Source organism: Triturus cristatus, chromosome 5_2 (assembly GCF_964204655.1).
Source record: "Triturus cristatus chromosome 5_2, aTriCri1.1, whole genome shotgun sequence".
Lineage (NCBI taxonomy): Eukaryota > Metazoa > Chordata > Amphibia > Caudata > Salamandridae > Triturus > Triturus cristatus.
The window spans coordinates 50,711,305-50,725,577 of NC_140588.1; the positions used below are offsets into that span (position 1 = coordinate 50,711,305).

At 44.1% G+C, this 14,273-nt stretch overlaps 1 protein-coding gene across 9 annotated transcripts in view; it reads left to right on the forward strand.

Annotated features, from left to right (window-relative positions):
- Window positions 1–14,273, forward strand: part of PTPN3 (protein tyrosine phosphatase non-receptor type 3) — a 1,752,022-nt gene that overhangs the window by 1,450,224 nt on the left and 287,525 nt on the right. For all 9 annotated transcript variants that reach the window (XM_085606835.1, XM_085606836.1, XM_085606837.1 and 6 more), the window contains 2 exons: window positions 3,205–3,295; window positions 3,983–4,044. In XM_085606835.1, the coding sequence (XP_085462961.1) occupies window positions 3,205–3,295; window positions 3,983–4,044 (153 nt within the window). The remainder of the gene's footprint in view (window positions 1–3,204; window positions 3,296–3,982; window positions 4,045–14,273) is intronic.

Genomic DNA, 14,273 nt, shown 5'->3' on the forward strand with positions numbered 1-14,273 from the left:
CCTCACTTACGCTCTCTAATCAAGTATAGTCACAACCATGTCAAGCTGCTCAGCAATATGTATACTATGCAAAAGCATTGTAGATTTGAATCTAAGACTGTATTGTAATACATGATAAAAATTGTAATAAACAGACTTCCAGTTAAAAATAAAAAGAGTAAGACTAAGTCATATTTATGTTGGCTTTGTTGCTTTTGGTTCATTGGGCCTTTCCTATTAACAACACCTTTAATTAAACAACTATTGAAGTTGGTTCTGGTCCCAATTCCCTGAACAAGACAGCAGCAATATAAACAGGTTGATAATGACGAAAAGAACCTAGAGTCACTATAAAAATGTATTTCAACATGTCATACCCGCCATCAGGCCTTACATACAGATCAATAACTTCAGTCAAACAGCTGAGATGCATCAGCATTGCCCTTCCTCACCATAAAGCCCTATCATAGGGGGCTTATATCAAAAGCTATCTTCATGTCAGAACAACTTTATGTATAATTTTAGTTACTCTATATATAATTACTTCTGTAACACTTCTCTGATGTGGCATGCCAAATGCTGTATTGTAACCATATACTTCTCAGTACTGTGCCTTCAGCCTACTAGCCATAAGGCCCATGTCTTGCAAGTCTGTTCTCTTGCTTTTTCCTCAAAAATCCCAGATTAAAAGGGGCAGGTTTCTATGACCTACCTCCTCCATGTTTTCCCTTACTCTACATTCCAGCGGTGGCCCTTAGTCTCTTCCTCATCCACATTTTCACCTGATCCTATTACATCCACTTGCCAAGTAGTTTTGTCTTACTTGTAATTTATTATGACCCATTTATTATGACTCACCCACGTTTTGTTGTGTCACCCTTCTCCTCCTCCTCCCCTGATAGTTTCAGTTTTTATTAAGCAATCAGCTGCTCTAACCTTTGTATGCAAAAATGTAACACAAAAAAACAGAAACGTTAAGATAGCTTAAAAACTGTTTGCAAGATGAATAATAGTGTGCAAAGCAAAACTTGAAGGACTGAATGGTTAAGAATGTTGTGAGGTGAGGAATGGAATGGGGTGAGTAAAAGAGAATAGTTTAAAAGCAAACAAACAAAAAAAAATGAAAACCGTTACACAAGCCAGTCTGTAAGCAACAATTTGGAGCCATCAAATCATATTCTTGTGTACCAAAAATGTATTGTGAGCAGATCAAAATTTGTCTGAGCGTGATTGTGGGGGCCTTCCCTTTACCCAACTCTAAAGATTTCCTAGTAAAGCGTATACTCCATATCTCCTGTTTGGAGAAAAATTGCTGTCCTCTCCAGATTTGTCAGGTAGTAGAGAAATGTAGTGCGGAATGTCTGGTGCCTTTGCTGTTCTGAAGAGCATAATCTTTGTTATGCCTCAATGCAAAGAGCTGATGAAGAGCACATGGTACACGTTCCCATTTGGTCTGCCATTCTCCTTTTGACTTGATCCAGAGTTTCTATGATGTTAGATGATGTCATGATAAACAGACCTATTTTTTCTTCAGGTTGTGGATGGACAATATAGAGGAGCATGAAACTAGCATCCACAAACATATTTTTCCATGGAGGATGTTTGGATTATTGCAAGATTTTCTTCTCAAGTGGTCTCTTAAAGTGTGGGACAGGTTTCATATTGCGAATTGGCTGGGTGTTATGCGACACACAACAGAAAAATATCCACCATGAGATACAGCTGTGCTGACTTTTTTTGTCGTTTATCTTCAAGGATTCTTTAACTGTTGTACTTACAAATTTTACTCATCGGTCCTTAAATGAGTTTTTTGTTTTCTTGGAGATGCACATCTTTGTTACGTACCACACCGAGGCCCTACAGGCGTGGTCAGGAAGCAGCTTATCTGTTGACAGTGTTCTGGGTTCTTTTATAAGTTACCTAGGTTTGTGCCTTCTGAAAAGGACTTGATATCCAGATCCATTGTATTGGACAACACATATGATGACAATTATTAGCAGCGTCTCAGAATTGTTGTCCGTTCTAAAACAACTTTACTAGTCTGGGCTATATTGAATTCACGGTATTTCTGAGATTTCCTCTAGTCATAGTCTCCACAAGTATGGAAATTGTTGAATGATTTTAAGTCCCTCGATCAAGGTGTTATGTGACATAATTTTACATGAGGGAGACTGAGTCAAATGCTTTGGTTTGACTAAAACTGTCGATCTGTGAAGAGTTTAACTGAGACCCCCATGCTTCAAGTTAAATATTTATTCTCTCGAACACGGAGACTATTGAACAGGGTAGCTTAGACTTAGTTAACTTAGGAAGGTAGCGTAAATTCAAAAACGCTCCGATTTAAAGTAAAACTGTATCACAAGGACACTTATTGAATAAATGTTAAAATACTGCTGATACTATTTTATTTACGTACTTGCTTTTGTTGGTAACTTTTCTTTAAACTATCATTGTTTTTCTGTGTTACTAAATAAAAATCAAGCTAAAATTTCACTGGCAGAACTAGCCTTACTGGGTTTGTTAAAAAGCATAGCTAGACAATAGCATTTTTTATTTGGAGGTAATGTAGCTAAATTGCTGTCTTTTGAACACAGATCGATCAGGGTTCTGATCTCGGCCTTGACACCAATACAATCTGTAATCTGGAAAAATTCTCTTCTTTGCCTTAGATCTCCACTCACATTTAGCTTCCATAAAACCGTCTCACCTGTAATATTTGTTCAACACAGCCTCATGTTGAGATATTCTTGTTACTGTAAAAGTGTCATAGTGCTCTTTAGGGCAAGGTCCGCACTGTATTAAATATCTAAAAGAAATTTTAAAAAGTTAAATAATGAATGTAAGATTGTGAGAAGCAGGCTTCCCGCGTCTTTGCAGTTTCAATGCAATCTTGTTGGATGTATTTCTTATGAGATTCATTGATTTAGAACCATATATTGACTTTATGCAAGTGACCAGTGCATCTTTTCATGATTTTCTGGTCTGTATAAATTTGAATTGCATTTGCTAACTCACTCATAGTTCAGTTTTTGTGCAGGAAATTACCTTTTTTGAAGACTTAAGTTAAAAAAAAATATTGTTATACTGATCAATAAATGTTTAGCTATTGATTTTGTATGACCTTTGCACCAGCATAACTGTAGATATGGATTTAATGATGTGAAATATTTCAGTTGTGGTTGTAGAGGGAAGGCTGAACCTTGTTTTTGCCAATCTATTTTGCAGCAACTTTACCGAAAGAAGCCTGGGTTGGCCATTACTTGTGCGAAGTCAGGACCAAATATGGACAAAAACCGATATAAAGATGTTCTGCCCTGTAAGTATTAAGTTGTTGTCATGCCTATGTTAGGATGTAACACACATGCATTTACGTACAGATAGATTTTTCTTCTCTTTCATTGCTGTATTGTTCCCACCAAACAATAAGTGTTTTCTAACTGGCAAAACCATCATGTTATGTTGTTCTGACCCTTGGATGTTACTTGCCCGTCCTCATGCATACCAGGGAATTTAGTTACTCTAGTTGGAGCATGCATGAGTTGATAACCAAAACTATTTTCTCGCAAAGGTGAGAGGTAAACCCACAAGAACAATTGTCCTACCCTAAATAAGTTACATTTGAGGTACCTCAAGTGAGGGATTTTATGCAACCCATAGTTGCCATGTTACATCTTTGTCCCCTAAGCACTGCCTCTATAGCTCTGAAATATAGTTCCCATTTCAAACAATTTTGTAATGGTCAAGTGTGAGCAATTTTGTAAAGGTGTTATTTAAAAAAAAAAACACAGGACCCAATTAACTGCTTTTGTTCTGAGATTGGGTTTCCATGTCCAGCTTAATTTTGAGCTGGTCATTGCCTTTGGTACATTATTTTGTATGATTGGTATATATTCTTTAAACCTGTTTCACAGCTTAAGTATCCACATAAAATGTGATCTTAATAGTAAACTCTGCTAATATATAATCATTTTATTCCATCCATCACATTCTTTTCTTTCCACAGATGATGCCACCCGGGTAGTTTTACAAGGAAATGAGGAATATATTAATGCAAACTATGTAAATGTAAGTTAACCTGACAACTATACTGTGTTCCACTGCTTCTTACTAGGCAGTTTAACTATGTTCTGTTACATCTTGTCACTACTCCTAACATCATTGGTGCCCTTTAATGATCTATGTATGTAAGATGTAGATGCATTTTCTTCCATTTGCATGATTTCTGAATTATTGTGTGTGGGTCCCCACACTTTGAGTATATCCCATCACTGTGACAACTTGGTATAAGGTAACTAATGATTTCAAAATGTCAGCTTCAGGTTTTGTCCAGCTTTTGGCTGAATAGTTCTCAGGGTAAATAATGGTGCAGTGAGATCTTGAGAGGTACTTTGGCTGTTTGGTAAATGGGTGACTTTTGTTAGGAGCACTTAAAAACTCTGGCTGTTAGACCCGGCACCATTGGCGTGGGTCTCCCTTCCATTTGTCGCTGTTATCGCCTCTGTTTTTGCTGGTATTAGATGCTCTGGCCGCTGTGCCACTGCAATTCAGTGCCACAGCGCGAATGCTCCCTGTGTAAATATGACATGTGAATTGGTATATCCATGATTGGCTTATTTGGTTAACCTGTTAGTCCCTAGTAGCGTGACCTGTGTGTGCCCAGGGCTGGTAAACCAAATGCTGCTGGTGGGCCTGCAGCGCTGGTTTGCGCCACCCACAGAAGCAGCTTGTAAAGTGTGTCTCAGACCTGCCACTGCAGAGTCTGCGTGCAGTCCAGAACTGCCATCTTGGCTGTGAAGTGCACCCACTTCCCAGCCCCTGAACCTTCCCCTGGCATCATGTGAGTCACCCCTATGGTAGGGTGCATTGTATGTGTAAGGTAGGACATGCTCTGATGTGTGTAGCATGTCCTGGTAGTAAATTACACCCAATATTGTTTTTCACTACTGTAAGGCTACCTGTTCTCCATAGGCCAGAATGGGCAGTTTGACTATTACAATCTATAGTCCTAACTGACCCAAAGAACCTGGTAGAAAAACGAATTTAGTATGCCTGAGCTCAGAATATTAAAATACATCTTTTAGTGAAGTTTATTTTTATATTCTGTGTTTGAAAATACCACTTTTAGAAAGTAGGTATTTTCTTGCCTAAGCCTTCCAGTGTGCTCTGCTGTTATGTGTATTGGCTGTCTGGTTTTGGAGGGACAGGGCAGGCTGAGTCAGACCTGGGTTGAATAGAGAGATCTGCATTGGAGTATGGGGAGGGGTAGCTCCTTGACCTGAATAGGGCTGTGCCTGGCAAGGTGAATGCTGGCTCCACCCCCCACTGTGCGTCTGATGGCGGACCCCCTCTTTCTGAAGGGCTAGGAATAGAGGAAGATTGGAAGGGGTCGCTGGACTCTTTACAAGACCAGCCAGAGCATGAAATGGACTGGTACGAGGAATTGCGTGAGGCCAGTGGTCTGGACACCTCCATATTCTGGTTTGCTTTCTCCCCCTACCATGGATATGGAGGAGGGAACTACATACACTAGTGTGATGCGAAAGGCAGCCGAGGTCTTGGACCTTCAGCTCCCTTCTGTGGCAGTCAAGACGAACATCTTGACGGAGGTCCTGCGACCAGGTGTCTCCTCCTCGGAAGCCCTCCTGCCTTTCAATGAGACCTTGACTGATTTTCTGCTGGTAACCACCTGGTACAAGCCCAGCACAGTGGCTACTGTAAATAGGACAATCACCCTCTGCCATCGCCCTGCACCAGGCAATCCGAATTTCCTCACCAACCGCCCTACCCCCGAGAGTTTGGTGGTCCGAGCCTCTGCATCTCAGGGCGCATTCTCTTCCGCTCCCCCTGACAGGGAATCCAAGAGTCTGGATAGTTGAGCCAAGAAAATGTTTTCTTCTGCCAGCCATGCATTGCGGTCTGTGAACACCGCATGCCTATTGCTGCCACAGGTCCTGGAAGAGGCCCGGGCCATCCTCTCCCAAGCAGTATCAAACAGGAGATATGCGGCAAAGTTCGCCATTCGTTGTGGGCTTGACATGATCGACTCGTTGGGCAGAACAATGTCATCGACAGTGGCTGTTCAACTTCTGGCTTTTCTGGGGATTTTCAGGCTTCCCTCTTGAACATGCCATTTGATGGCACTTGTCTCTTCTGAGACAAAGCAGACATGGCCATAGAGCACTTTGAGGACTCACAGGCGATGGCCAAGTTCTTGTGGCTCTGAGTGGACACACGTCCCCTGTTTTCTTGTTGCCCCTTTTTGTGGCTACAGAAGGGGCTTTCAGCCATGCCAGCCATACTGCAGCCACAGGACCATGCTAGTTTAGCACCCTCCGCGCAGCTCATTCCGACCCCCATGGGTCAGGATGCCAGAGATTGGGTCAGTCCACCACCCCCCATGCTCCCTCAGCCTCCAAACCCTCCTAATCCGGCGCTTTAACATCATGGGCAGCCAGTTGGTGGAAGGATCAGCCATCACCTCCACCACTGTCAAAACGTCACGTCGGATAGATGGGTTCTTAAGGTAGTCTTAAGGGGCTACTCCCTCCCCTTCGAGACTACTCCTCCATCGATGCCTCTAACTTACAACCCGCTGACGGAGGATCACCTGGCTTTGCTTCAAGAGGAAGTCATGATTCTCTTGGCCAAGGAAGCCATAGAGAGGGTTCTGGCACCAGGAGTAAGCTGTAGTTTCTATTCCAGCTACTTTCTGGTCCTGAAGAAGGAAAAGGGCCTGCGCCCAATCCTAGATCTGTGAGCCCTCAACTACTTCCTCAAAAACGAAAAGTTGAAAATGCTCACTTCAGCTCAGGTCTTGTCTGCCCTGGACCCAGGAGACTGAATGGTAGTATTGGTCTGCAAGACTCCGATTTTCAAATTCCCGTCCTGCCTGCACATCGGCGCTATCTGCGGTTTACAGTAAGCCACAAGCACTTTCAGTTCATTGTGCTCCCCTTTGACCTTACCAGCGCCCCTCAGGTGTTCACCAAGGTGATGGCGGTGGTTGCAGCTCATCTACGTAGATCAGGGGTTCCAGTCTTCCCTTAACTCGACGACTAGCTGTTGAAGGCGAGTTCGCCCCAGACTGTTGTCTCCCACCTCCAGACTACGTCGAACCTTCTGCACTCGCTCAGGTTCTCTTTCAACGTGCTAAGGTCACACCTTACTCCTTCTTAGACGTTCCTTTTCATCTGAGCTGTAGTGGACATGGTGCACTTTCGAGCCTCTCCTCCCCATTGGCAAATCCAGGATATTCAGTCTGTGATACCGACGTTTCAGCCTCTATCATGGATTTCGGTGAGAATGACTCTGAGGCAGCTGGGCCTTATGGCCTCCTGCATCCTGTGAGTGACACATTCCAGATGGCACATGCGGGCTCTGCAGTGGGAGTTGAAGTCCCAGTGGGCGCTGCATCAGGGGAATCTCTCCGACATGGTCCAGATCTCGGAGAGAACTGCACAGGACCTTCAGTGGTTTAGATTTGGTCAGAGGCAGACCCCTCTACCTTTCCTAACCAGACCACAAAGTAGTGACAGATGTGTGGGATGGGGCAGCCATCTGGGGGACGTGGAGATCAGAGGACTCTGGTCTCTGGCAGAATCTGGACTCCACAGCCAATTATTGGAGCTCTGAGAGATTTGCTTGGCATTGAAAGGCTTTCTTCCTTCAATCAAGGGAAAGCTGGTTCAACTGTTCACGGACAACACCACTGCCATGTGGTACTGCAACAAACAAGGTAGGGTCGGGTCATGGACCCTTTGACAAGAGGCCCTGCTTCTCTGGACGTGGCTGGACAGCAGGATATTTCTCTGGTAGTTCAGCACCTTGCAGGTTCTTTGAATGCCAGGGCTTATGAAATCAGCCGTTGATGCCTAGCGGATCACGAATGGCATCTCCATCCGATGGTGGCACAGGGTCTCTTTCAGCAGCGGGGAGAGCCTTGGTTAGATCTGTTCCCCTCTGCCGAGAATGCGCAAAGTCAGCAGCTTTGTGCGCTGGACTTTCAAGGTGGCACTCGCCTGGCGACGCTTTTCGTCTCAAGTGGATATCGGGCCTCCTGTATGCCTTTCCGTCAATACCACTCCTGTCCAGAGTGCTCAAGAAGATCAGGAGCTACCCGGCCCAGTCATTCTTGTGGCTCCGGACTGGACACGGAGAGTCTGGTATCCCGAGCTCCTACAGATGAACATCGATCCTCTGATCAGGCTGCCCCCTAGGGGGGATCTTCTGTCGCAGCAGAAGGGGAGTGTCCTCCACCAGAATCTGTCAACTGTATGCCTTCTTGCGTGGAGATTGAGCAGCTGCATTTGACCTTCCGCCCAAAGTCTGTAATGCTGTTTTGGCAGCCAGATATCCCTCGACCGTGTGCGCCTGCCGGTGGCACAAATTTGTAAAAATGTTTTACGGAAAGATCTATTGATCCTCTACCTGCTTCCTTCCCTTTATTTTGACACTTTCTCAGCAGTGCTCTGCTCTGGGCACTCTTCAAGGGGACCTTTTGACCCTGTTTGCCTTCTTGAGGCTGCCACACCCACCCTCTTTATTTAAATCCCCTATTGTAAATAGTTTCTTAAGGGACGTGTACATATGTTTCCACCTGCCCCTTTCAACATGCCTCCATGGGACCTTAATTTGGTTTTCACCTTCCTCATGTGTACTCCGTTCGAACCTCTGCACACCTGCCCACTCCGGTTGCTTACCATCAAAACAGCCTTTCTAGTGACTATACCTTCTGCCAGGAGGGGAGCGAATTGCAGGCTCTGTCATCTAAGCCTCTTTACCTGGCCATCTTCCCTGATAAATTCCTGATAAATTGGGGCTTCGCACTAGTGCCTCTTTCCTACCGAAAGTGGTAACACATTCCACGTGGGGCAATCAGTCCACCTTGCCCACTTTCTACGCACTTCCGCACCACTCTGAAGAAGAGGTGCCACTCCACTGTCTGGACCCAAAAAGAGCACTGTCATTCTACCTTGACCGCACTAAACAGTTCCGGGTGGGCGACCAACTCTTTGTGAGGTACGTTGGATCAAAGAAAGGTCATGCAGTGCAGAGAAGAACTATCTCATTATGGGTCGTCCTCTGCATCAAAATTTGCTACGCTCTGGCCAAGAAGCAGTCTTCATTTCACCAGAGCTAAGGCTGCTTCCATGGCTTTGCAATGTGGTGTTCGAGTCCTTGACATTTGTCAGGCAGCAACATGGGTATCCCTGCACACATTTACAAAACACTACTGCCTGTACAGTCAAGTCCGAAGGGATGGCTTTTATGGCCGTTCTGTCCTGTAGGACTTCCTGGTCTAAATTTGTCCGCAGTCCCTCCTCCGGGGATGGTATTTCTTGGGTATCTATTTAAAGGTAAGGAATCTGCGGCTAGATGTCTATCAAATGTAGCGATATAATCTAGCCGCAGGTTCCTTATTGACCCACCCATCTTCTTTGCACTGTGGACAGGCTTTTAGGGTGAGGGCTGTTCCCTTTCAGGGCCCTAGTTGTTCTAAACACACCATTGTCAGTGCACTTCATGGCTCCCCACTCCTGCGGTGGAAAGTCGTGAAAAGTAACTGATGTCAGCGCGCCAAGGTGGCACCTATATAGGTGATAAGGACGTCACTTCCAGTGCGGACGACGTCAAAGACACCACGCTGAGCCGACTGATGCCACCTTCCGGCGTGCAAGGTATTGCTTGAGCAAAGGTTTCCGGATCCAGCCTGATGTCTGGGATATTCTAAGGTAAGGAGTCTGTAGCTAGATTATGTCTTTACCAGATAAGGTGTTACTGAAGGTAAGTAGCTTGCCCTTTAATGCCAAGGCGGACAAACTCAGCCGACGATGCCTAGTGGATCACGAAGGGCAGTTGCACCCATAGATGGTGCAAGGTCTCTTCTGTGAGTGGGGAGAACCTTGACTCAATCTATTTACCATCACCAAGAACGTGCTATGTCAGCAGTTCTGCGCGTTGGAGTTTCCACAGCATCTGTCACTCTGAGATGCATTACGGCTAAGGTAAGCTCAAGACTGCTGTTTGCCTTCCTACCTTCTGCTCTGAGTGCTGAATGATTGACTGGGTCCAATTCATTAGGTTAATGAGCTTTTAGCTCTCTGTGTGAATCCATTGTACGCCACTTTTTAACCAGATAAATTGGTTCTGTGAACACGAACATCCTTCTTGCCGTAGGTCGTTACGCCATTCCACGTCTGTCAAACCATCACCCTGCTGGCATTCTCTGCTCCGACTCACCCCTCTGAGGTGGAGAGACTCCATTGCTTAGTCTGCAAAAGAACACTGAGCTTTTACATTGATCGTACCAAAGAACAGTGGGTGGATGATCAGCTCTTTGTGGGGTTCACTGGAGCGAAAAAAACAAGTCTGTGCAGAATTGGACCCTTTCCTACTGGATCCTGCTCTGCATTAGGGCTACGCATTGGCCAAGAAGCAGCCTCTTGAAGGACTACAAGCTCATTTCAGGAGGGCTAAAGCTGCTATCCATGCATTTGCACGTGGAGTTCCTGTCAGCAGCCAGGCAGCTACGTGGATGTCACTCCATATGTTCACAAAGCACTACTGTCCGGACAACCAGGTTTGCCAAGAGGTGCATTTCACCTGTTGGGTCCTACTGGAATTTTTGACATGAGTCCATTTACAGGCCTGCCTCCACGTAGGTACTGCTTGGATATCCATTCAAAAGGTGAGGAATTTGTGGTTAGAAGTCTCTATCAGAAAAACAAGTTAATTACCTTCCATAATGCTCTTTCTGGGAGAGGCACTGTCTAACAGCAGATTCCTCACCGGCCGTACCATTCTCCCCATTCTGCGAATTGGACTCTACCCATTAATAAGATCCCAAATCTAGGCACCTGTATGCTGTTACAACCAATTTGCCTTTGGGACTCTTCGTCTGGAGGCTCACACAGATTTGAAAGCAACTGTTGTCAGCATACGGGAGTGGCGTCTATGTGGGCTTCGCACGTCATTTCTGAAGTGGAACAGCCTTAGCACAGAGCTGCATGGCACCACCTCCCAATGCATGGAGGTATTGCTGGCAACGTTACTCAATCCAGTGTGACACATGGGGAATATTCAAAAGGTGAGGAATCTGCAGTTAGATAGAATCTCAACCAGAATGAGCATTACCAAAGGTAAGTAACTTGTTCTTCTGGGGGAAAATGGTTTGTTTTTGCTCTTGTTACATATATTAATCAATTGAAAACTATCTCAGGGTAGTAGTAATTTGAAACCTAGTTGTCAATGTGAGGTGACTGGTTGAAGATCACTGGACAGAATATAAAAAAGGCACAGCTTTTGTAAGTACTCGCGCCTTTGGCTAAGTAAATCTTATGACTGGGCATAGGTTTCTGAATTTAATTGTTGATGCCACCAGAAGCTTGTGCAATGATTTCAATACCAGTTTTGTATGATTACCATTTCTGAAGTTGAGAGAAAACCCCGCAGCCTGATTCTGCACACTCTTCATATATTGCATGGGAGCACCATATTAAGGTGCACAATTATCAAGTCTTGGGTGTTTTCCAAGAAGACTGAGGATTTTCTGCAGCATTAACAAATACATTGACTGTGTTTACCACTAAATTGGACTGGAGGGCAAATTATAGATTTGCATAAAAGGTGACTCTAAGGTACTTAACTTCCTGAAAAGAGTGAGGAGTGTGCAAAGGATTGCTGACCATTCAAAGAAGTTGAAGATAAGACTGAATTCACCAAGCTGTAGCTTTGTTAAAGACTAGGATGAATTCTGTCATCCAATGCCATATGTGTTGACTCATTTGTTTATGCTTTAGTGACTACCAGAGTCATTCACAAGGCCAATGAGCATTTGGCTATCATCTTTGGGGTTGTTAAATGGACGTGGTAATGCCCTAGCACTTGCATCAGTAGAAGCATGTCGACTTCCAGTTATGGCAGTGAGAGAGAATATCCATTTGGCATCAAATACGTACACTGGCATTTTGATTATATTAACTAACCAATCTGCACCTCTTGTCAATGATTGATGAGAAAGGAGCAGATTCATTTCATGGTAGCGATGGTCACCCTTTGTGCTCTTAATTATTTTGAGAACAATGTTGTAGTCCACTGTGTCTTGCAGCTAAGAGATAGTCATAATAGAGTGGGTTACTTTTACACAACCAGGGTGGAAAGGAGTTCTTGTCTGAGTAATATTTTCCCTTCCTGAATCCAGACTGCTGATTTTATAGAATAATATTTTGTTCCAGTTGCACTTGTGGTTATGTTGCTCCTTTCTCAAGATTTTTTCTGGACTGAATAAGACTTGAGATTGGCCAATGGATTCACATATATTTGCTATTTTTGTTCGAGTTTAAGATCCTCACAATAATGTTATCTTGCAATGGAATTGTTTTTGATCAAAAATACTAAGAAACATTGATTCAATAATTGTTTTTGGGTCTTTCCATTTTCTAGTAGTAACTTTTTCTGTGTATTTTGTAATAAGACTTTCCAGTTTCAGACCATGATTTAAATGGCAAATAAAATAAGAAGGTAAACAGATTTTTTCAGTGGAAAGGCTTGTGCCGCGAGGAAATCTACCTCCAACTAATCTCTGGCAATATGTCCAGTATATGCCAATCCTAGAGCCCTCGACCATTTAAGTTTCTTAAAAAAGAACTGCATACAGTCGGCCAACACAAACCCTTACCCTCGACGTGTGAGTAAAGGACACTTATGAAAATAAGTGAAAGAGTGAGTAGGCCACTCACGTACGCAACACCAGGGAGGCTACCGGCAGGTTATCACCAGCATGCCCACATTTGTCATCATTGGTTGCCTATTCACTGGAAAAACAGAATTGTGTCCAGCAAGAAAATAGAAAGAGTAGAAAAAATAATTTTAATTCACTCCAAAACAGAAACCCCGTGATGTGTAAAGGACAATGTGCTCCTTCAATTAAAATTGAGATAAGACTCACATTTCGATTTGCCCTCTTTATTCATAGTCGTGAGCTTACTCAAATTAAAAGCACTGCATGTTGCAAACCTTGTAGGCTACCATGTTTCATTGCCTTTGCTATGTCGTGGCAAATTCGTCAGGGCGCGAGGTTTGTTATTCCCCTTACTGGACAGTAAACCTTGTGATGCGGATTAGCTGATAAAAACAAACAGAGCAGCAATTCTTTATTCACAACTGACCAACCAGACATAGTGTCAATCAATGAATTACATTTGTAACACACAGCCTTATTCAAGCTCAATCTGTAATTACCATGTGGGAGCCAAGGGCATTCGTTCCAACTGCCCACATGCCACAAGGGGTTATATTCATCAGAATTTCCCCTTTTGTAAAGCACTTCTGTAAAGCACTTCTGTGAACTTTTACAATATTGGCCCATTATTTGAATGGGACAATATTGTGACAGTTCTGCAATTGGCTCTTTTCAGTTATGCTTTTTCCCTATTACAACTTTGGCATGTTAGGAATTCCACTGAAGACAATGAAGTGGCTCAGGGCTAAAAATTGGTTGGTATATCCCTTCTGCTCCAATATTACAATGTTTGTCTTTCTGTTTCTCTCTTTTTAACTTAGAACATTATATCCGCAGTGGGTGGAATGCTCTGACACCCTAACAGTCCTCCTATCTCTCGCAATATCCATTGTTAAAGGCCCTCTCCCTCATTTTAGGCCCTCACCTGCGGCGCTGGCCTATAACTCCAGATCTGATAGAGACTTCTAGCCGCAGATATCTTACCTTATAATATTCCCCAGGTGTCAAACTTTATCCGAAAACAATCGAGCAGTACCTGACAGACAGATGTCTGTGACAGACCTTCACTTGGTGGGCCTCTGTTGCCTGGAGCTAGGCCATGACTCCAGGGCCTGTCCTGACTGCCACGCATTGAATCCAGGGGTGGTTCAGGAGCAGTCAGTGAAGCTCCTGGTCGCCCGGCGACAGTTAACTCTGCAACGCTCCAGGTCCCGTTTGTGCAGAGGGTCAAAGGCCCATTCGCCGAGCCATTCCAAATGCTCTTCATTGAACTCAAAGTCCCAAAAACAATTTACAAAAATCTAAGTCAAAGAGCTCTTTAGTTTCATCGCACTGGTCCAAGTTGTTGGACTAGGCATGGGAGCGACTCCACAGTTTTAATCCCCTCTCCCACACCTCAGCTGCAGAACCTTAATCTGGGTCTGCTCTGCTCCTCCCAAAATGACCTCCACATAATTAAGAGTTTATTGAAGACATGCAGTATATTTGGGCAGACTTACCACTCTGGAGCGCCTTTTGGGTGAGACCGCTGCACCCACTGAATTCCCACCTGTGG